The sequence below is a fragment of the Zootoca vivipara genome, chromosome 7 (genome assembly GCF_965207765.1).
Source record: "Zootoca vivipara chromosome 7, rZooViv2.hap1.1, whole genome shotgun sequence".
NCBI lineage: Eukaryota > Metazoa > Chordata > Lepidosauria > Squamata > Lacertidae > Zootoca > Zootoca vivipara.
The window spans coordinates 45192598-45217463 of NC_142590.1; the positions used below are offsets into that span (position 1 = coordinate 45192598).

General features: G+C 40.7%; 1 protein-coding gene across 6 annotated transcripts in view; it reads right to left on the minus strand.

Annotated features, from left to right (window-relative positions):
- The window catches only part of RNF220 (ring finger protein 220), a 304666-nt gene that overhangs the window by 64104 nt on the left and 215696 nt on the right, over positions 1-24866 (minus strand). For 3 of the 6 annotated variants that reach the window (XM_035121686.3, XM_035121688.3, XM_088673296.1), the window contains 3 exons: positions 17572-17667; positions 9622-9664; positions 849-970 (listed from right to left, as the gene is read on the minus strand). In XM_035121686.3, coding sequence (XP_034977577.1) covers positions 849-970; positions 9622-9664; positions 17572-17667 — 261 coding nt within the window. Of the gene's footprint in view, positions 1-848; positions 971-9621; positions 9665-10436; positions 10569-17571; positions 17668-24866 lie in introns of those variants that run through there. The other 3 variants (XM_035121690.3, XM_088673295.1, XM_035121694.3) reach the window with 2 other exon arrangements.

The following is a 24866-nucleotide window of genomic DNA, read 5'->3' on the forward strand; positions in this document are numbered from 1 at the left end:
AGGCATATCTAATCCAGCATCCTGTTCTCACAGTGGCCAACCAGATTCCTACAGGGAAACCTGCAAGCAGGACAAGAACACACTTGTGTGCAACTGGTATTCAGGGACATACTGCCTCTGATACCAGAGGTAGTACAAAGCCACCATGACTAGTAGCCACTGAAAGCCTTACCCTGATGATTTTTTCTAATCTCCTCTTAAAGCCATCCAAGTTGGTGGCTATCATTAGATCCTGTGGTAGAGAATTCCACAGAATAACTATGTGCTGCATCATATTCAATTTCATAGGATGACTGAGGGTTCTAGTTATTATATGAGGGAGAAAAACTTCTGTCTATTCATTATTAGAAACTTTCTGATAACCATCTCCTCTCCAAGCTGTATGGAAATTGAAATTCCCTTATTATATTTATATTTAGTTTTGAATACCTATTAAGTCTTTTATTGTTAGTAATTCTTAATCCAATTTGTCCATGTATTTGTTCTTGTCTTTGTCTGTCTACGAGCTTAAAGCTGAAATAAAGTGAATGATTGAGCATCTCCTCTCCAATCTATGCCCATCTCTGAGCTTTGCTGGATTTTGGTTAAACCACAATTGTCTGATATAACCAAAGCCTAGCAGTAAGCCAGGCGGTCTCCTAGTTAAGAGTCAAAAATAGAGCCTGCTATCCCTTCTCATTTGAAAGGTTAGGAAAACTGAGATTAAAACTTCAAAATAGAACTCAAGTACAGATCCACATGGCCATGTGGACTTCAATCTGCAAACTTGATTTCTATCCAGATCACAGGAGTAGCAGAGGGTAGGAAGAAATGAGAGAGAGGCAGTAGGGTTCCCTCAGTGCTTCTACCTTTGCAAGGCATTGTTCGACATGCCTACTCCTCTCCTCCTCGGATCCTGAGAGAGGTTGGCTGCAGAGGGGACATACCTGTCCTTCGTCTTGCTTCCTCCGTTTCATTTTTCCAATCCGAGCTATGCGAGGAAAGCAGAGAGAAAAGAAAAACACAATATGTTATATATTTGCCCGGTGACTGAAGAACCAAAGCGAAGAACATATGCTTTCTGCTGTCAGCCAGGAAGCCTAGAGCCCCTGTGAGGCTTTATCTCATGCCTTTCAGAAAGAACACTGGCAATGGGGAGACCAACCTGGCCCCATCTATTGGGCAATAAAGGAACTGCTCCAATGCTCACTCCCTTCTCCCTTATTTTTTCCTTTTGTATTATGTCTATTAAGACTGTGAATCTGTGAGCTTAATTTAAGATATATAGGGAACTTTAAAACTGCAGGTGCTTTGTAGGTATTAAATAATATGAATAACTGAGAGCTACAAAGAGTGAGTGTGATATAGATGCAAGGTTTCAAGGCAAACATTTGCTCTTTCTTCCACCAAGCCTCAGTGGTTTCCTCCCCGCCACACTCCACCTGCTTTATCTTGAGGAGCTGTGCCCAAGTTTCATCTTGTGCAGTTACAGAACCTTTAATGAATTTAACCAAATGACCTCCTAGTGAACAAGAACAGCCATCATCCTCATGGCACAGTAGAAATTAAGTCAAACACAAACCAAGTGCCTTGCCCTCAAAAGGGCGTATCTGATTCGATTATCTTTATAATACTGTTCCTCCCCTGGAAAAACCTAAGAACCACTATTTTCATGTTCAGCATCTCCTGCAAATACAAAATGCACACTAGTTGGGTCCTATCTCCTCTTGAATCTACCCTAGGATAAGTCATCAATTTTATTTTATTTTTGCCTCCGTTGTTCCTAATCAGACTTATTCAATAGTTGCATTTTACAATATCCTGACTAGAGAACAGTTTTCAAACTGCTATAAAAGATGCCACAAAACACTTATGCTTCTGCTGCAGTCTAACATGACCAATTGAAGCTTGCTCTAAGAAAAGACACCAATCAGTATAAATGGGAAGCCTCAAGAGCCTAGTAATATGCACAGCTGTGAAGATGTCAGAAAGAAGAGTTTCTGTCAAAATGATTTCTATAAATATGAAAGAGAGACACTGCTTAAAAGGTAAGCAGGCTTTGAAATATGGAGAAAAGACCCAAACACACACAGTTTCCAGTAAATATTTAGAAATTACAGCAGGACTATACTGGACTTAATTGTGCTCAGAAGATTTCACTTAGAACAGCTCCTACAATTTCAGATTCTATCCCCAATCTCCTACATCTCATCCCAAAATGACTACAAGTAGAAGCAATGCAGAATATATACAAGTAATTCCAATTATGGAGCTTGAAGTTTGCTTTTTGGGGAGAAAATTCTATTGTAGGCTTGAGAGGCATGCCCCTCTGGTGAAATTTTTCGTTTACCAAACTGCTGATTAATTTGAACCCTCATTAAATGTGGACAAAACATCTGAAAAACTTGCATTAAAACAACATTGATCATTAAGAGAGATGGCTTTAAGCAAATATTATCACATATTTCAATCACAGACAGGGAAATGAACAACTTAATAAGGAAGGTCAGAATTCTGACAGAGACCAAAATAAGAGCCCAAGGATATTCTATGTAGTAACAAGGGATGACATGACAGAGAAGTCACTTAATGCAGTAACAATTATTGACATTATGAGCCTGCCAGTTTGTTGCAGAAATTGTAACGTATTGCAACTGCACTGCGAGAATGAGATGCTGCACACACCAAGTGGCAAGAAATGACCCAAAAACTAAATTAAGGGAGGCACTGGAAAATAAGACAAATGACATAAGCAGGGTACGCTTTTAGTCATAATCCAAAGAAGCAATACAGGAACACAGCAAAAGCTTTTAACCAGACCAATGTTGACTCAATAAAGGTACCATTTTTTTTTCTGTTTGGGGCCCTTTTCTCTGGAGTTAACATATAATCAAATTCAAGCACTTTGGGCTGGCAATACAAACTGGCTATACAGGATAGCTAATCAGCAGAGGAGGATCAGACATCCACCCGCAATCCATTTGCCTGAGCCATCCCTACTATCCCTGCTCCAAGTACTCTAGAGCTCCTCTCCCCACTTGTAGAACACAGGGCAGAGGTGCAGCTACTGTTCACTAGGCTGTTTATCCAGTGTAGTGTTAATGGGCACCTGCCCGCTTTCTCCCTCCTATACTTAGAACTAAAACATTCTCTCAAGAAACAAAAAAGCCAACTCCATTGTACTTGAAGTGGAGCTAAGAGGACTCAAAGTTTCTGTCCCCCCTTCTCCACCAAGGAAAGGAAGACAAAAGAGGGAAAGTCTAACCAGCTAGCGCACTGTGTTTAGAATAACAAAGCTCCTTTCTGGCATGTGGGAATGAGTACAGGAATGAGAAGAGTTGATGCAGCCTTCTGAAGAGAGTTAGTCCATTCTGGATGGGGCACACCTAACTATTTCTCTCACACTTCTGGGAAAGGAGGAAGAGGAAACAGTTTCAGGTGCTGTCTCCTGACTGTAGCTCCATCTTCGGCAGGTCTCTTTCTTAGCCTTTTCTTTCCCATTTTCTCCAAGGTGGAAGCAAGAGTCCTCCCATAAGAAGCTGCACACAGGGGTCTCTCTCACTTTGGCAAGTGAAGGCAATCCTAATTCACCCAAGGAATGTGATTTGCAAATCTGTCCTAAATCTGTATGTTTTACCCACCTGACTTGCATTTGTGGGTCTCAACTTCCAAATACAGAGCCAGTAACGACTCCCCTCCCATGTCATACTCCCTCAATATGTATGAGGCATGGTTCGAACCACCTAGATTTCAGAAATATTTCTCATTGCCCTCAAGGAGCAGCTGGGGCAACATTCCCAGTTGACTCCCAGTGGCACGATTTGTAAAACATTTTACTGCAAACCCTATGGACATAATGTAACTTATTCCATAAGTCTGGTGTGAGAATAACGGAAACAGAACTTGAAAACCACTTCATAAAAACTCAGGGTCCATGAATAATCATTTCTATAAACTTCAAAGTCCACTTAATGAAAAACTAAACTTGAATTTTAAGTGCCCTTGCAAAAATTTTAGAGCTGTCATTATACTGATCCTTAATATTTTTGAACCGGTTATACGTCAGCAGATTTTTCTGCCATCGTTGCTTGTGTGCTATCATGACACACACAGTACTAACGCAAATGATTTTTGTGCCTCAGCTGGCAAAGTTTTCAACAACATCCAGCAAATTAGAGCATTAGGTGCTCTAAGCAACACAGCCCACCTTAGAGACCCATGAGACATTAGGCAAAGAAAAATGGCTTTGCTCACAAAATAAGAGCAGCATGAACAAAAGTGGAAATGGAGTGAAAAAGAGCTAACAAAAAGTTTCTGTTCCAACACCTTTTGCAGTAGCTTGATACTGGCAGAGGCAGATCTAGAGTGTGTGAGAGAGAAAACGGGGGCTGTTTGAAAGCCACTGAACAGAATTTCCAATTGCTACTATACAGCTCAACTATCACTTCTAATCAACGTAGGAGGGATGGAGGAGCCCCAGAGGAAGGGGGGCAACTGCTGAGCTGTCCCGAAGGAGAACAGCTCAAAAGAACACACAAGTGAGACCACAGTACTGTTAATTAGTGCTGATAGATGCAATCATTTCTAATTAGCTCGCTAATCCTTCTCCCCTGTATTCCTGTTGCAGGAGCAAAGAGGGGGGCTGGGTTGATTTTTCCTTACCCTTAAGTCACAGTTGTTTTTTTTAAAAAAAAATCTGAATATAAAACAGCATGAAAAAATACTTTCACTTAAATGTCCCTCATTGCCGATCTCTTCTAAAAAAAGCTTCTTTATTCCAGTTCCCACCCAGGATGCAAGGAGGCCACTTATATTACAATAATGATGCCAGTGCACCAGCGTGTCCATTATGTCAAGCAATCTATCTTGCCAAAGTTCCCTCCTCATTGTGGCCATGGCTCACCTTGTACACTGACTTTGGCCCTTGAGTTGCAGCAGAAAGTTACTTCAGCTGCACTGTTATGCCTGGACCCTAAAATATAGGAGGAGACCTGCCCTTCCACACTGAGCACTCATCTGTGTCAGCCTCTATTTTGTTGATCTAATTTATTTATTTTATTTATTTATAAAATGTATACCACCTGTAGATCTCAGGGCGGTTCACAACATAAAATCACAATATAAAAGCCACAAAATACATAATAAAAACAAAAACAACTCAATAATCCCCGCTTCCAAAACACACATTTAAAGAGCATCAGATGCCAATCAGCCAAAGGCCTGGTTAAAGAGGAACATTTTCACCTGGCTCCTAATAGTGTATAATGAAGGTGCCAGCCTGAAGAAAGCATTCCACAAATGGGGAGCCACTGCAGAAAAGGCCCATTCTCGTGTTGCCACCCTTCAGACCTCTTGTGGAGGAGGCACACCAAGAAGGGCCTCAGAAAATGATCTCAGGGTCCAGGTAAGTTCATATGGAGATGTGGTCCTTGAGGTATTGCAGATAGAAGAACTAATGCTTAGTCTCGATCTTATATGTTACTGACATGTTTATCAAGCTCTTGTTTTCTTGCTCTATTAAGGGAGTTTATCCTGTGTTGTGCTCCTGATAGACAGGTCTTTCTAGGAAACAAGTAGGCTTCTCATGATTCTTACTGGGCATGAGGACACTCCTCCTTTTCTGAAGTCTTTTCTTATTCTGCTTCATTTTCTCACAAATCCCCTGCCTTTATCTTGCCATGCCTCCATGTGTACTGTGCAGCTGATCCCTGGAACTCTTCTGAAGCTGAGCTCAGCTGCTGGGTGGAAGCAGTTCTCTTACATACCTATCTTGTTTTGTCTGCCATTTATGCACAAAAACCCAAGCTTGAACTCTGCACCCCACCTATCCTAGGCACCTAGTTGTGCTAAAGAGGCCCAGTCAATATCCCTTCTAGCCCCCTAACTTGTTTCTTCTATCCATTTATTCAACCTGAAGCTTCTAGAGCAGATCTCATCTGCCTGCTGCTGCTAAAGATGCAATGCCAGCAGATTCCTCACTCAGTCCTGACTGCTTGCCAATCATTACTGGCTCAAGTCCTCTCCTTTTCAGTTTCTTGTGCTGGACAAGACTGTGTGCATGTCCAAAGTTCAGTGCTGATATGAGGTCTAACGGGGTACCTGAACAGTTTGTTGTGAGATGCATTAGGATTTCTGGATATTAAGACATACTTTAGTCAGGGTGAATTGATTTAAATCATTTAAAAATGCCAATTTTAAGTAATTTTAGTATCTTTCTCCTCATTAACAGTTCTTCATAAATTGTTCAAAACCTGATGCAAATGTGACCACTGAAACATGTTACTTTACAACTAATTAATAGAGTGATATTTACACTATTTGGGCATTCTTATAACAAGGACTTGCATTTTTTTTCTTACATTATATACATTTTGCATTCTTTCTTCCTTTCTTCCCTTTTCTTGTTGCCTCTAGAGGTTGTTTTTTAAAAGAGTCTATAAGATTTTATTTTTTTAGTGACAAACAGCCTTGACAATTTATGTGATTCATTATGGGAATACAGTGGTACCTCGGTATAAGAACAGCCCTGTTTGCAAACTATTCGGTTTAGGAACTCCGCAAAACCGGAAGTAGTGTCCCGGTTTGCAAACTTTACCTCGGTCTAAGAACAGAAGCCGAAAGATGGAAGGGCACCAGCAGTGGGAGACCTCATTAGGGAAAGCGTGCCTCGGTTTAAGAACGGTTTCGGTTTAAGAAGGGACTTCTGGAACAGATTAAGTTCGTAAACAGAGGTACCACTGTATAGGAATCTGAGCACTGGATAAAATTGTCTTTTCTTCTTTCCAGCATTGTTCCATTCTGCTTCAGAACAGGTGGGATTGGTCCAAGTCAAACAGAGTTTCTGAAAAAATGAGTAAGTTGAAGGGGAGTATCTGCAAAGAGAATTTTACCACACCTGGATCTTCAAAGATATCTTGACCAAGTCCTTGTAAAAGGTGACATAGAGAGACAGACTTTGGAAACAGTGGTGTGGGAAAACACAGTCTCAATGATAAATTTAGTTAGCTATCCCGAGAGTTCAGTGGAACCATGAAGTAAAAAGATAAATGAGCTGTCTATGTCTACAGAAAGTGCCAATCTAGACTAAAAACAACCTGAAGGAAGGATGAACAAAAATACAAGAGTTGATTTAAATTGTTAAGCAAGTGTAACGCAATCTCCAACTGAAGGATTCTGAACTACTCATATATTGCTAATCCTAGGCAGATAATCAGTCTTGTTACTGTACTTAAGCTTATGGCTGGGCTAGTTTTGCTTGACTAATAATAGTATTCCAAAGAAGGAAATTGTAATGGTGTTCAGGTACATAGAAAAGGTGTGGGGGGACTGAAAGAGGAATGTGAATCTTGTGTGTTATGTGACTTAACAAATCAAAGCAAAAGCAAAGCACTGTAGAACTAAAGACTCAAGCTCCAGTCTTTCTCTTGCTGATTTTAGACTCCCAACTATCCTATAACTTCAAATACCATAAGATATACAATTAACACAACACAGCAGTTAGTAAAGATAATGAGGAAGAGGAGCAAGTGATGAGTTTATGCTGGGGCACCAAACACTCACAATGATCTAACAAAGAGACAATGAAGTGGTTTAGATGCAATATTAAACCACACTGTAGCATTGTGAGAAAGAACAGGTTGCCCAGGACTCATGCCTCTATCACTATCACAGCCATGCAGAAGAGTGCGGAAGCTTTAAATGCTGGTTTTAGATGCATTGCAGATTGCTATGTCCTCTGAAATATGTCAAACCATAGTTAGTGGAAACAAGACAACTTCAAATCGTAAGTTTGTGATGATAATTCATTTAAGATAACCAGTTAAAACTAATGACAGCTTATAGTTTACACAACATGTTAAACTGGTGATAATCTTCCTGTTATGGCCAAGCCAGAAGGGAGGGTTGGGTATATTGGCCCAAGGTTTGTTCTTATAATGCAAGACCATGGTTTAGCACAGCCTTCTCCAATCTGATGCTCTCCAGATTTTTTGAATGCCAACTCCCATTAACCCCAGCCAGCGTGTCCCATGGTTGGGGACGATGGGAAATGAAGTTGAAAGCATTTGGAGGCAACTGGTTGGGGAATGCTGGTTTAGCATTATGTCCAAATACAGCCAACATACAATATATTTGGCAAAACCTAGGTCTGCTTTCAAAAACGATCATGTTCTTTTGAAAAATATTAGCATTTCTGCAATAAGCATTTCCAGTAATAGTTCCAAGTGCCCTAAGGGAATGTTTGCAAGATGATCAATAGAATACTGCAATCGTATTCATTAATCATATGCCATAATTATTCAGTAGCAGAAATATATTGTAGTTGTGTATGTGAATGTCAGATCACGTGTATTCACTACATAGTGCACAGTCCTCATTAATTCAAGAGCTCTCTCCTTTTATCCAACATAGTATGTTATAGCTCTGAATCTTGCTGGCATTCAAGAATTCAAGGAAAATTTCCTCTTGCACTGTCAGGATAATTTAAAGATGCTCTTAACTTTTCAGGGATGAATTTTCATAATCCTTACACTTGACCAAATTAAAGATGATAAAGTACATGTTTTTCTGTTCACTGGCAGTGGAAGTAGAATCAATTAAAATAAAGGGTCACTATATAAAATATTTGAAAAATTATTTCTACTTAGTGACAATACTCTGTGTTTTACATACTATTGGATAAAAATTACAAAATACATCTTGAATTAATTACTCCTCTGAAGACAGGTCTATCCTAAGACCAAAAATTATGGAATCTGCTATTACATACACAGTAGTAATAGGTTCAGCTCCAAGTTGCAAATTACTGAGGTACCTAGTCCATATAACCATATAACCAGGTGAGATATTAAAGGCCTTTATCCTGCACATTGTTTCAAAAAAGCATTGGGGGAGGGTGTTGAAAGAAAGGTGGAATTTAAAAAGTTGTAATAAATGAAACGAACAGGAATTATAGTTGTATTTTTTTAACTGTAAACAAGTATTTTTGACAGCTGGAGATTATAGCAGGTAACAAAGTGAAAACAATGGTATTGGGGGAAAAGACTAATCTCATTACACCCATAAGAAAATCAGTATTTTTAAAAAAGGCAAGCAGTAAAATAATTCTGCTACTTTAACAAGTGGTGGTAGTACCCCAATTGTGGCATGCCTACCTCAGGAGAGGCTTGCTTGCCACCTTTTTATGGCCATTTCAATGCCAAGCAAAATACCTTTAAAAAATACTTCTCCCAAGCCTTTTCAGATCTGTGATTATTTAAAGTTTTGAACTGCAATCTACTGCTTCCACATGGTGTGTTTTTAATAATGTTGAGTAAATGATTCTCTCTCTTACCTTTGCTGACAATATTTTCCTGCAATTGTTGTTTTACTGTATTATATTTCATGTTTGCAAGCTGCCTGAAAAGCAATGTCATTGGGAGGCCCACATAAATGTAAAGCAGGGGCAGCAATTTAAGATTGGGTTCAGTGAGGAATAAAATGTGTTAGGTATACAAATGATTGATTTGAAGGTTTAACCCTTTGGGGCATATTTAGTTCAGGAGCTTGCAAAGAAAGAAAGTATTATACTTGTTAGGCCCTGATAATGAAAGTCTTCATCTTGAAACAAGGGGGGAAATGGTACAGGATTTCTGCTGCACTCACCATTCAGCCGGGTCTGTCTGTTTGCCCTCACTCGCAAGAAGGTCTGTTAAGAGAAGATCAGGAGCAAAAAAGCATTAGGAACTTGCTGGTGAGAAAATCACAGAGTTATTTACCCCATTCTGAGAAGCAGTCTTGGGGAGCGTATGGTTAGATTAGAAAAATCTACCAGAGCACTCTCATCTACCTGACAAGCTTCCCCTTTGGGAGTTGCTTCCATTTACCAATTCAAACCAATACCACAAATTAATCTTTCCCAGATAACTTCTTCAAACACAAATATACCCACATTTCCTCTGACTCAGCTGTTGTCCATATATAGATATCCACAGCACCCCAAATGTAGGCACACTGTTCATCCCAACTGCTTGCAAGGTTCCATACCACTTCCCCATTCCCTAATTCCTCAGGCTACAAGACTACTGTAGGGGGGAAAGCGGCCTGCAGCATGCTGTCTAGCTTTGGCATAGCTATAAATTAATCTTCCTACAAATGAACAAGCATACCTGTATTGCCCTTATTTCCTAAATACCAAAGATAAACAATCTCCTCCTGGTCTTTTCCCTCCAGGGACCCGTGTCATCCTTAGATAAACAAAGCTCTTCTGCACTGCCCCTAAGAGGGGAGGAGGGTATGCCTCGTCCTTAAATGAAAAAAAATATGCACCCTCCAAGTTTATGGATATGGATATAAGCAGACCCCTCCCACCTCAGGGATGATGGCCCAACCCCCGTTCGGATGTAAACAAGCCCCATCTCCTGCCCTAGCGGCTCCGGCCCCAGAGACGCTCCGGCCTCTCAGACGCGCCCCGCTCGCACCTCCTCTCGACCACCGGGTTCCCTTCTCTCGCTCTGCATGGCCGGGGATGAGGGCGGATGCAGGCTACGGCCCCGGCACCTGCAATCAGCTCCCCATAACAGCGGCCGCCGCCATGTTAGCTCCGATCATGTGACCAGGCGTCGCCGCGGCCTGCGCGGGGTGAGAGTTCAGGGGGCGGAAGCTGTTCTCATGGCAACGGGGAGGCAAAGAGCGGTCTGGGACTCGGGACTTTTTCTTTTGCTACCACGCTTCCTTCTTCGCGCCGCAAATACCACTCGGTTTGAGGCGATCTACCTCAGCCCCTCCTCTACCACCACCAGGATCCGGATTCCCGAGACGCAATTGCTCACTCCCCATATCCCCACGCTAAGCTATAAACATCCCCAGCACTTCCTCTCCCGTCGCTCGGTGTCTCCCCCAAAATCTGCACCCTTAGTGAACGTCTGTGTTTTGAAGAGAAGCATGGAAGGTTTACTCTTTCACGCAAGCAAATTCTCCAGCAAGTCGGCGAAGGAAACAATGCTTGCCACAAACACGCCTGTCGTCACATCAAGGCTGCCTCCCTGTGTCTTAAGTGTTCATACGTGTACATACATTCCTGTAAAAACTACAGACAAGATGCATCTACTCCCCAAGCAGAAATTTAACTTGCAGAGACTTTGAGAAATGAGCAGAAAAATGGCAAGCTAGCCGCTCAAGCTAACAAAATTTGGAAAGATAACACTGCAATTAGCAGGGACAGAAGTACCCCATTATTGTCTCCCTTGTAAACAGAAAGTTCAAGCTTATATCCAGTGCTTTTCTTCGGAGGGGGGGGATGCAGGGGTTCCCATACCCCTAAACGGTTTTAGTTACAGGTAGGTAGCCGTGTTGGTCTGAGTCGAAACAAAATAAAAAAATTCCTTCAGTAGCACCTTAAAGACCAACTAAGTTTTTATTTTGGTATGAGCTTTCGTGTGCATGCACACTTCATCAGATACACTGAAACAGAAGCCACCAGACCCTTATGTATACATAAGGGTCTGGTGGCTTCTGTTTCAGTGTATCTGATGAAGTGTGCATGCACACGAAAGCTTATACCAAAATAAAAGCTTAGTTGGTCTTTAAGGTGCTACTGAAGGAATTTTTTTATTTTGTCCCTAAACAGTTTGTGAATCTAAGTTTGGCCTCATTGAGGGGCAGTATTTCAATATGAGTAGGAAAATGAGAGTAACCCTTAACATATTTTTTTTAGAAAAAAGCACTGCTTATTTCTATTACAAAAAGTGCAGGAACCCACTCCAACTTTCTGTAGAAGACAAGCTGCCTTTTTGGGTGGCCTGCACCAATAAAGTAACTTCCCAGGTGTAAGCAGCTTCATAACTTTGAAACTTAAGAACCCTCAGCAATAATAGTTGCAAGGCTAAGCAGAGGAAAACCAACAACCTAGCAGTGCACACTTGCACACAAACTGCAACTGTATAAAGGTACCCCTCTTGATAAATTGATGTCTCCATTCAGAGAGGCATCTCTTTTCTAAGAAATACTATAGGTATCAATGTACGCTGCAAGAATCACATCCAGTAAATTGTTCTTGGCATGTGTTTTTTAATTAAGCTATGTGAAATACTTAGTATTTTATCTACTGTGTGCATGTATAATAAAAAGGGCTAACAGAAAGTGGTGTGTGCAGGTCTTGTAGACTCCTAGAAACATAAGCATTCCTCCCTTTTCCTGTCAAAAGGCAGTGATGAGCTGAAGTTCTCTATAGGGATGAAATGAAGATAAAACCTTACCAAATACAACATGTTATTGGACAAAGCAGTCATTATTTTATTCTTTTATGACTCTAAAGTCACAGTCAGTGATTGCAAGAATGATAAATCTATAAAATGGCATTTATCCTGTCAACCAGGGTCCACATCCTGCAAACACTTAAGGGAAGTGATTCACTTTGATCCTATTAGCAATCCTGCTGAAGCCATCAAAGACTATCCAAGTGTTTAAAGGCAAACATGTGTGACAGTGTTGCAATCCTGAGGCCTAAATTGCTTTAAAAAAAAAACCTTTCAAAACCGTAAGCCTCTCAAAACACTTTTTCCCTAAGCTTTTGAATTATTTCAATATACTGGGCTTTTCCATGTTTCTTTTCAGTAAATACATAACTTAAGGGATGAGATTTGGGGCAGGTCTGCACCCTTCTGATCTCTCAGCTATTTTATACTTTTAACTCATTTTGATGGCACTAGTTGTACAGCCTTAACTGAGAGACTATGTTTAGTGTAGTCTGTTCCCATTTATATTCATTATAATTCACTGGGGCCAATTGTAGATAAGATATCTTAGGTCAATATGCACAGAAGTAGACAGCATGATTTTGAAAAAAAGAGAAAAATCAAGTATTTTGGGCAATCTCAACTGTCTGCTGTCTATTTATTTTCCTAATTAGCACCTCTGTATGCTAAGTCTGCACTGATTTTAAGAAACAGCAAATGCCTTGCATCTGTCACAAACTGATGTATGAATGAAATGCTTTATATTTCACAGATGTTAAGACATTAGTTTGTAAGCTAAAACAGTAGTAAAATACATATTATTGAGGTTTTGAGGAGAGAGGAAGGCAATTGTTTCAAGTGAAGTCTCGGCTGGCAGCTTCGTTCTAGTACACTGAGCCTCTTCTTTAGAAGCTTTATCCACATTATCTGATGCACTTGAGTTGCCAATGGACTATCCCTCAGTGACTCGTGCAAGAATGCAGCACATCACAATATACTAGTCTTTATATTTCTGGGTGCAAAATACTGTAACGTATCTTGGAGTTTAGGGAGTACCATAGGGAATTCCTTCACTCTACTGTTTAAGCACATCTTCAAAGGATGTGTGTATTATGAATCTTTGAAAGACAGGATCAGCCCATATAAAGACTAGCCAGCAAACAACCAAGGCATTGTGTGTACTTGTGCAAAGCAAAAACGAGTCTCTGTAATAAACTGGATAATGTAAGCATATTTTAATGTCCTGATTAGTACTGTACATGCTGGCAATATCTATGGAAAGTGGAGGGAACATGGCCCGGCACATTTACAGAAGGAGCTATAGCCTACTGTTTCTGCCAAAGGCAGAATGTACCTGCCTGAATGAGATTGGCTCCTCCTCTCAGTTTGACTGCCTAGAGAGAGGGTGAAATCCTATTTTTAATGGATTTTTCTTCAGGCAAATTGCACTTTTACCAAGCAGATCCACTCTACTTACTATCCAAACCCTGGTCTGGCATATTGGAACCTGACTCTGTCTAGTGCTTAGCATCCTCATTTCACATTTATTAAATGGAGAGATAGGAGTGCTCCAATATTTTCTAGGACCTGACCTAAATTGATTCTGTGTTAGAATGCTAACATACTCTTTAACTGGAACAGTTCTTTCTTTTTGTCAAGAAACAGTCATGTCATTAATCCTATTCTTATGCAGAAAGCTGGGAAGAAAGGACACAGTATAAAAATTCCATTTTCAAAAAGCAATACTGTTCTCCTTGTGTTACTCAAGAGATGTCAGATTAATGCAGCTAGAGCAACTTCAAACCTCTCATTTACCTACCTACCTACATTTCTGCTTCCTTTCACCTCTTTTCCTCAACCATCCTGCCTTTACTATTTCACTCAACATGATCACTCAAAAACACCAACAACTTCCTGTCAGTTTCACTTGCTCTCTCTGAAAACAATTTAAGGCTTCTGGGCCTGAGCTGCGAATGCAGAGGGGACAAGTTTCAATTGCAGCATAATCTGTTCTTTTTCTTTATACCATAATTCCACAACAATATCTGTAGTAGCCTTTCTATAACTCTAGTTTAAATCAAATGCACGTGGGACAACACTGTTAACTTAAAACATTTCTCTCCTTTTCTATGAGAACACAGAAAAATGCAGTATAGGTGCCAAACAGCCAAGTAGGAGAGAGCTAGCAACTAATTTTGGCTGCCAAATTATAACTTGGACTAGATCCTAGTTTTCTGATCAACCTTTCAGCTCTCATAATAATGCTTCGCTTTCTAATTCTGTTCCTACTGAATTTTCCCTTGCTTTGCCAGATTACATTTGTATCCAACTAGATCTAAATACATATTTCAGGAACTGTTGACCATTAATTACCCCATGTGGCAAGCAAAATCACTACAACTTCTTGGGCAGGTACCTTCCAGAATGAATATTCAAGCCTGGGCAGGAAGGAAAACAAGAGGGCTTCCTGTCTCAGTAGAACTTTGCTTGAGCAACAAGGGCTTGTTTGTCAGTCCAGACTCTGGCTTGTTCTACTAAGATCCCTTCCAGACTGTTACTATTTTACGGGAAAGATTCAATCGCATACCAGCTAATTTAGGTTTGCACAATTGAAGTGGATTAAAGCATTCTGATGCTCTTGCACAACAAGCCCACTTTTAAAAAAGGACTTTTTGTGGTGTAGAAAGTGATGAGGCAATACACTAGAAAGTGTTGGAAATGATTGACGGGGAGCCATATAACAATGCAAACAAACCAGGATGAATGTTCAATAAACAGGTCATGTGGAGGAGGTATTCCAGTTCTGCCTTCTGGTTTACCCTCTGATCCTGATTTTACTATGGTCCTGACTCCTACTGACTCTGCCTTTTTTTGTCCTCTGATCCTTATTACTCTATGTTCCTGAGTCCTGTCTTCTGATTTAACCTCTGGTACTAATTGCTATTCAGTCTTTATTCTCTGACCCTGCCTCCTCACTTCCCTTGGGTCCTGACTCCGTGTTCTCAACTGCAGACCACAACCCATGGCCCAGCTCTGACAGCTATAGATGTATGGCTGTGGTTCATGTGGTTATTTTGTAAGGAATTTTAGAAAGCTTGGACAGGACAGCTCTGTTGATGCTTTACAAAGGGTAGGTGCAGATTACCATTTACTGTGTAATTGCCACTTGCAAACACTATGGCATGCATGTAACCACATGGCAGCTGACAGCACCATTTACCCACATAAAATATATGCTCTCTACATATCACTGGTAGCAGGGATGTGGAAATACCCTGTTTCTCCGAAAATAAGACATAGCCATAAAATAAGCCGTAGCAGGATTTTTAAGCATTCAAGGAATATAAGCCATACCCCGAAAATAAGACATAGTGATAGGCACAGCAGTAATGCTGGCCACGGCAGGAGAAGGGAAAAAAATAAGACATCCCCTGAAAATAAGCCATACTGTGTGTGTTTTGACGGAAAATAAATATAAGACGGTGTCTTATTTTCGGAGAAATACAGCATTTGTTTTATCATAGAGAGCTCCCCCATGCGATTGCATGTGCATCAGGTTAAGTTTTCACGTGATCACTATGGGCTAAATGGCGAACTGTTTCTGTCCTTGCTAAGCCACCAACAGAGCTTGTCAGTGCAAACTTTGTGAAATTTTCTTCAGAACAACCTCATAAGCAAAAGTTTGCTTCCCAATCTCTCACTAATATATACAGTATATTTCCTAGCAGATCATAAATGCCTTAAAGAACTTGCAATGCAAAATTATCAGCACTGCAGTTTTAAAGAAATATATGATCAGGGCACACATCCAGCATGTGAAAAGCTCAGCTTGCAGCTCTTGGAATCAAGGGGAGAATTTTATTTTATTTTATTTTATTTGCATAAAGCCCATTGGATTAGCTCCCAGAGGAGATTTATCTCTGATGCCTGTGTATTTCCCTAGTCATATTCTAATTATTCACTGGAGTTGCTTTGTACTACTTCGGCCTACAAATTCTGGAGCAGTAAAAAATACAAAAAAAGATCATCCTCCAGTCTTCTACCCTATAAAAGCAAACTATAATTCCCATTTGCCTCTCCATCAAGAATTTATGAGTCTCTGTGAAGTGCCTGTTGTGAAAAGTAAAGCCATCAAATGCAAACTGGGATCACTTACTGCATACAGAAGAATACTATTAGCAATGTTTATCTGTATTTGACATTATTCAGAACAGTGTTGATTCATTTTTAAAAGCATGAACTAATAGAAAGTACAGAGTGTGAGCACTTCATATCTCTGGCATAGTCTGAACTATATAAACTATGACTATGGCAGGAGCTACTAACAATTAAGAAAAGACATACAATGCTAGATATATTAGTCATACAATAGACACAAACGTTCATCTCAGCCTCAGACCACTACTGATTCATTAGCACAGTTATGCACTGGCTGTATTCCAACTACGGTAGTAGTACAGCCCATATACCCATGGAGATGATGGGCAGCATTCCATAATGTGTGTGTGCGCGCACACATATTTCAGACACTAATAGGAATTGTAGTTGTACAGTGACCTTCTATTGGCTTTGGACACAGTACAGCAGATAACCTTTGTGTTGGCTGTGGACATACTACAGCAGATAACCTTTGTGTTCACACCTTAATAAACTACCTATACAAAACTTACTGACCAATAAATTTGACAAGGCTACAACACTTTTTACACCTGCAAATTCCATTTACATGATTTTCAGAATGGAGTCCTACTGATGGTGACTTGTTTCTGGCTAATTGGGGCATTATGCTTAGTCCCATTTTCCATCCATTTGCAAAATACAGTAATATCTAAATTAAAACTAACATTATTCAATAATAGTTACAGGAGACCAGGCAGAGAGCCTTCTCAGTAGTGGCACTCTCCCTGTGGAACGCCCTCCCTTCATATGTCAAGGAGATAAAGACTTACACAACTTTTAAAAGACATCTGAAGGCAGCCCTGTATTGGGAGATTTTATGTTTTTATATATGCTGTAAGCCACCCAGAGTGGGTGGGGTATAAATAAAGATGGGTGGGGTATAAATATTATTATTGTTATATAATACTTAACTGTATTTTATGCCATGATGCACCAAGAAGTGTTAGGAACCAGAAAGCTATACTGGGTGCAAGCCTTTTAAGGGTACTATTTAACATTTGTATACCATAGTGCTTTTTTTGTCAAGATTCCCCAGATGCAAGGACATATGCATTAAACAAGTGGGATATTATAATCCCTGAAAAAACATAAAAGGCTAAAAAGTTAAGGACTTGAATGGCAGCACTGAAAAAACGAGTAGTGGCACTTAGTAGCTCCTGGTTTCCAGTCATCAGCTGAGTCCTCCTGGTTGTTCTCTCACCTGGTATCTGTCTGAGTGATGGATATCATCTGAGGAGTGAGGTGATGCCGTTGGAGAGTCTCCTTCTCGCTTGATTGAGGCTGACAACAAAATTGACTGTGGAAGAAGCAGGGAAAGGGAGAAGCAGTTAACAATGCAAAGTGTTCCTTGTTCTCAAGAGGAAACGTAGAAGGAGGTGTGATATGTAATAGCAAAAAATGCTAATTAAGAAAACATGATCACCAACAACCAGCTATAGAGAGGGAAATCTATGTTAGATGGACATGTGGTGTGATAACTTGAAAAGGTTTTTGAGAATGATGCAAGAAGTCACTCAGGGAGCTAAATATTCACCTCAGGCCAAACCTGTCACCCAGTATGGGACAAACAAGAATATCATTTTTGGGCCTCATGTGTGGTGGCTTGCATACAGTGTCTATGGTTAGGATTGGATGCATGAGCATTGCCCCTCCTCTGTCCTCCAGTGTGCTCCCAAGTTTGTGTTAGTGGCAGAAGTAGCTGTATTATTTAACTTTGTATCTCTCACATGGAAATACATCACTGAAGAACAACACTGGCAGTCATGACATAGAAACACCAGTACACAACTACATCTTGCAGGAACTACTGCCCATTAGGCAAAGAGAGATGATTTGGAAAAAGAAAAGACAGCAACTTGGAATTGTTGGGTTAAGTGAAAGGAATTATATGAAATAATGTTCTCCCATCATCTCCATTCCAGTATCACTGGCATACGCATTGGGAAACTACATAATTATACATATAGGCAAAGTATACATCATCTGGGATTATAAAAGAATGTGCAATACTATCTCTGCACCTGGACAAGAAAGATGCCACCAAAAATGCATAGGATAAAAGGTGAGCAGTGCCTTGATCAAATGACCACATATGATACTCCCTAAAAAGCCCATGCTAAATATTGCTTTTGTTAAAGAAAACTTTTTTATTTGCATTTTCTTAGCCATTGAAATACTACCTGAGGGTTTAAACAGGGATACAAGCAAAAGCATCTCAGTTGCACCTCCTAACTTTTAATGTGCATGAAAATGTACTCAAACAAAAAGACATAAAAGCAGTAATGCACAATCAGTGGGGAGAAGCATTTGGTGCCAAACACTATTCAACTGCACAGATCCATTCAGTAATTACAAATATTAGTATATTATTAAACCTTATTCTAATTATTGGATTTCCTGTTAATCTCAGTAATATCCCAAATAACAGACATTTCCTTTCTTTTACCACAAGCTATGCAGGCAAAATGGTCAGCAGTTTACTTAAATTTGTGAAGCTAATCAGTACCGTGCAAACTTCAGAGCAATAGCAGAGGTATAAATTCCATGCACAAAAAAGATTTATGGGAAATGATAGAATGCTTTGACAATATTTTAAGGAGGTTCATTTACTGAGAACAGGGATGCTAACAGGATTTTCTGGGCTCACTACACTATATGTTGATTTGACTCCACCTGGCGCTGTGGATTAAACCACTGAGCCTAGGGCTTGCTGATCAGAAGGTCGGCGGTTCGAATCCCTGTGACGGGGTGAGCTCCCGTTGCTTGGTCCCAAGCTCCTGCCAACCTAGCAGTTCGAAAGCACATCAAAATGCAAGTAGATAAATAGGAACCACTATATCGGGAAGGTAAATGGCATTTCCATGTGCTGCTCTGGTTTGCCAGAAGCAGCTTTGTCATGCTGGCCACATGACCTGGAAGCTGTACGCCGGCTCCCTCGGCCAATAACGCGAGATGCGCGTGCAACCCCAGAGTCGGTCACGACTGGACCTAATGGTCAGGGGTCCCTTTACCTTTACCTTATTTGCATAGATTTGCAGATGCTTTGTCATATGCAAATGTTCTCATTTTCAGGTTGAGTGCAGCCCCCCCCCCCCAATCAGTGGTCACTGACAAACAGCTGGTGAGCAGGTGAAGCCTTTTCTTTTTTCATTATTCTTCCCCTCCTCATTAACCACAATTTTAGTTCCAGGACCTGTGTAGTAGTTTCAGGAACTCTTTCTTTCTTTCTTTCTTTCTTTCTTTCTTTCTTTCTTTCTTTCTTTCTTTCTTTCTTTCTTTCTGGGGTATGGATATGTCAAGATAATGATGAAACCTAGTATCCTGTGGATCCACATCCTCCCCTGCTACCTTTGATCACGTTCTGCTTTGGTCTTCATCATTTCACACAACACTGTCAGTGGGACAGTGTTATTGGTGGAGCTTTCTGACTCACTGGGGGTCAGTTGGGCAGCTTGACTCCCTCTCTGTTAGCATAGTGGCCCTTCTGCCAATCTATAGTTCCTCAGCTGCCCTTTAGGGGAGCAAAGAATTGCCCCCTAAACAAACAAACAGGTTGTCTCATGTGACTTCCATTTTTGTGTAATTTACCATGCTGCTTGTTATTCTTGAAATAGTCTTCTTCTCTTTCTCATTAATCCAGCTGATAACTCTCTAAGTAACTCTATTCAGACTCCTTTTTTTAAAAAAAGCAAAGCCTTTCTGAACCAGCCTAGCCTCATATCACCCACTTCTCTGTTGCCATTGGATTATCCCCCATCCCCAGCGGTGACCCCAGGCAAGGTGCACCCACGCCAACCCATCTGAGCTCTGTAAAATAAGCTGAGCTAAGTAGTGAACAACTTAAAATGTGCATATATTTGCATGTCAATGGCTATTAGTCTATTTTCTAGGAAATTTGCCAACCCAATTACATTAACTTCTCTGGGCTGGTGTGTAATGTGCAAAAACTAACCAACAGCTCCTCACTAAACTTATCAGAGCCCTATAGTTGGATTTGGGTTTATAATCTTGACTGATTCAAATTCAGCTCAGATTAGTCATATACACAGACACTTTAAACCCAAATAAGTTTGTGACAGCTGAAAGCCCCTGTCTTTTGAGATAATAGAGTGGTCACTTTGGCAGGGGGTGAAAACTTACTATTTTGCTGTTTTAATGGACATTTCTATGTGTTTTGTGATCATGTATGTTATTATAATTTACAGTGGTACCTCTACTTACGAATTTAATGCGTTCCGAACACACATTTGTAAGTTGAAAAAATTTGTAAGTCAAATCCCATAGGAATTGCATTGGGAGAAAAAAAATCGTAAGTAGATGCAACGCTATCTAAAAATTCGTAAGTAGAAAAAATCCTATCTAAACCGCATCCAAGATGGCGGATGGAGCTCCATTTGTAAGTAGAAAAATTCGTAAGTAGAGTTATTTGTAAGTAGAGGTACCACTGTATTTGGAAAAGAGGGGTGTAAGTTTATTAAATAAATAGGCAAATAAAACGATGTTTATAAAATCCCACACAAACCAGCCATTTGAGGAACAAATACCCTGGTCTTCTAACTGCAGCAAAAAACCCTTTTCAGAGAAGTACCCACCTTGCAAAAATATAACCATCTTGGTATCAGAAAGGGCCAATACAGCAAAATAAAATTTGAAGCTAATGGATGGGATCCTTCTCCCCATATCTTAATAGACTAGATACAATATTTTGACATATTGGGAGGGCTCTGGTTGCAAGGTAAACCCTTGCCTTCTTTCTCAGATTGCATGTAACTCCCTGATCGCAGGAGTTAAAGATACTTCCCTTTTCAATTTGCTTCTGTGAAGAAATAAAAGTACACAAGCCATGGACTCTGCTTCAAGGAACCTAAAAAACGAACTCTCATTGCTCCTCATCAGCCCCCACATGCCTGCCTGCCCACTCCCATCCACCCTTGCAAGTCGCTCTAATCCAATATTATTATCTGAAAAATGGCTGGGCTAGCTACGGAGACAGTAAATTAAACGTTATGTATTAGTTTTTAGCATGTGGTCCCGAGAAGAACGCTGGCCCCATTTATTCTACCAACCTCCTGAACACCATGACAACGACCTCCAGAAAAAATGCAGGGCTAAACTAATCCCAAAGACGTCAATCTCAGACCCTCTTCTACATACGCTTGCCGTTTAGATGAATAAACTGTCTTCTTAAAATTGTAGCAAGCGGTTCTATTCTAAATACCTCGGCAGCATGTTAAACACTGTATCAGTGAGTCAAGCCCCTGCTCTAGCACCAAACTGCACTTCATTTGTGTTTCTCATTTCACCAAGGTGGAATGGCAACTGCTTCTCCATTTAGGCTGCGTCAGGAGAATTATCAGGCACATAGATGGGATGGAGGGGGAGGAATGGGAGCAGAAGGTTTAGAATTAGAAATCTTGTCAGCTTTAAATGCCCATATCGCTCCTTCCTACCAGCATTAGTGTTTGGTTGTTGGCTGGTAGATTGTGCTCAAAGCTGGACTCGGATTTGATCAAAGGTGGGTCATCCCAATGACACCACAACCATATTTTCGATAGAGGGTAAAAAATGGATTCATGGGTGAAGAGGAAACATGAAGAAGGGGATGGGTGGGTGGGTGGATGATAGATTGAAGGAGAGGAAGATTAAGTCCGTCGTTTGTTGCAGATTGTCTGCCACCAGAAAATACGAAAGGTCCATTGTTTTAGTGCTTACAGTTTGCACTTTTCTGAATCAAAAGAATAACAATTTGAGGTCACATAACCTCTTGACTAATGAGCAGTGTTCTTCAACCTGTGGATTGTGATCGAAATGTTAACTGGGCCCATTCTAATGTGGCCAATGAACCCTGGGTTCCCTTAAGGGCAAGTTCTTATTCCTGAAGGAGAAGGTATGGATGCACATCTACTTTGAAAAATTAGGTCCCAGCTCAGAAAACCCCTTTCTTCATGCAGACAATGGGCCAAAACAGGAGATAGTTTGTACTTAGTCTACCTAACTGAGGGCAATATGAACCTGAGGCCTTCCTGGTTTTCCTAGACTAAAACAGCTATTATCCTTAACCATTAGCCATGCTGGCTGGGGCTATTGGGAGCTGGGGTCCAAAAACATCTAGAGGGCTACAGGTTCCCCATCCCTGAGTTTCTAAATAAACAAAAGTGTTGGAGAATTTTATCAAATCCTCAACCCTCCAAATCAATTAACCCTATGGTACAGGACAACTATGCACTATACAACTATTGACACTATAATCATGAGGGTTTCTTTAAAAAAAAAGCCAGTCAATTCAACCCACCCCACAAAAAACCCACAAAAGGCAACCTGAACTCTCGTGATTGGACCCTGTGATACACCAGTAGCCTTTGTTCTCTAGGGAGTTACTATCTACAAGAAAAAATTATGTCTCATGCCCCCTGGACACTCTCAACACTGGGTCATCTTTCCTATCCTCTCAAAGAAACTTGACACTCCTAGCAAAATAGTTGAAATTAGAAAAAGCAAAGAACGCTGTTAAATGAATATAATATTGTATTTCTCCTTTGTCTCTTGAATCGAACCAGTGGAATGGCACCAAAACGCCATGGAGAATAAATGCTTCCAAGTCACCAAACATCTTGGAACCATTGAGGATTGCCCAAATATCAAGGGCAGGATTTACCTAACAAACCCCATCAGTTGAAGGCCTCTGCAATGGGGTTTTCCTCCCACTACTCCCACTGTGAAATTGGCTGGGGGGGGGAGGGTAAGAAGAACCAAGAATAGCACATGGGGAGGGGGGATTGTTCTGTCTGTCCAGCTGATATACTTGTGCAGACAGAATGTTTGCAATAGCAAGATGTAGAATTTCACCCTAGATTTCTCTTGGCTTTGTCTTCTACATAGCAATGGAGCTTTTTGATTATAGGTTAAGTACACTTCAGGTTGAGTACTTTCAATTTAAGTACTCTGCGGACCCGTCTGGAACAGATTAATCCACTTTCCATTACTTTCAATGGGAAAGTTCGCTTCAGGTTAAGTACGCTTCAGGTTAAGTACGGACTTCCAGAACCAATTAAGTACTTAAGGTGAGGTACCACTGTATTAAGCTACTCTGCAATCTAGTATGGAGGATGCAGATGTATTGGTAATTGTACTAATTGTGCAGGACCAGCACTCTGAAGTCCAGCCTTCCCCTTCTTCTCAAGCACTAACCTGTAATAGCAGCCAAAAACCTGACCAAACCTTTCTCAGCGAGAGCTCCTTTCCCTATACCATTTCCTAGGCAAGCCACCATTTCACTCTGGGAAGGCAGAGCAAGAGACTTGTGCGAGTGCCAGTGAGGCCTCATATTTCTAGCCCTCCTTTAAATCATCCCTCCGTTGGGTAAAGGCACTCTCTGTTGAGGTTATAAACCCTAAGAGGATCAGCCTCAGCATTACACCTGGGGCACGCTAAATAAAAAAAGGTCACCGGTGCTTTTTAAACATGGACAAAAAAGCAGTAAAATGTGTTTGGGAAAAAAAATCTGGCATTAAATCATGACTTTTTGCCTGGCTCGCCTCATTAAAAGTGGCCTTTTGGAAGGTAAAATTATCATTGTAAGCGATAAGATCTTTAAGAAAATAATTCACGGCTTCTTCACCCTTTAATATGATAGCCGCCACCGGCTAATTTTTTTCCTAATGGCAACGAGGCCATCAATCTTGTCCAAGGCTTGCTCTCACCCTCGCTTCCCTCCCCTGCCAGCTTCTAAGCAACAACCTACTTAGCTCATAGGGAGAACGGGTCTTTCTTCTCTACTTCTGCTCTAATGCTTTCCAACTTGACAAATCCCCCTTTGAAGAACAAGCTAAGGGAGAAATATCAGTTATAATATGTGACAGAAAGCACAAGGAGAGAGCAGTAAGACAGATTGAAAGTAGAAATTAAGGTGCAGTTTCTTCAGCAGGGGAAAGTGATTAAAAACTGGGACGGGGTTGTCAAGGAAAGTTGTGGATTCTCAATCAAGAGTATCCCTTCAAACAAGGCTAACATATCCTTAAACAGCAGCTTTAGTCAATTCTAAACTAGTGTACTCTTTTTGTCATATATGATGGGGAAGGAATATGCAGAAGTTTTATTCCAAAGCAGACTCACCTCATTTGATCTGGATGGATCATAACCAGGATCAGATCATGAATCCACTCAATTCTGTGGATCCCTTTATGAGGCATCCGATGACTACAGCACCATTTCTGTATGGTATTTTTTCCTCCTCGCCCTTTAAAAATCCCCAGGTAATGTAGCTGCCCACACCCTGGAGCAGCTAGTAGTGCATGGGGCTCCTTGCTTTTCGCCACTGCACACTTTGAATACAATAGAGCATGTCCCCCTGAGAGCAACATAGCTTGATGCTGCACTCAGAGTGAATTGTACAGAGAGAAAAATGACTATCCCTATGTAAAAATGCCTGCTCCCCATACAATTCTGTGCAGATTGAAATTGGAAGAGGGAAAATTATTATCAATGGCAACCAAAGTG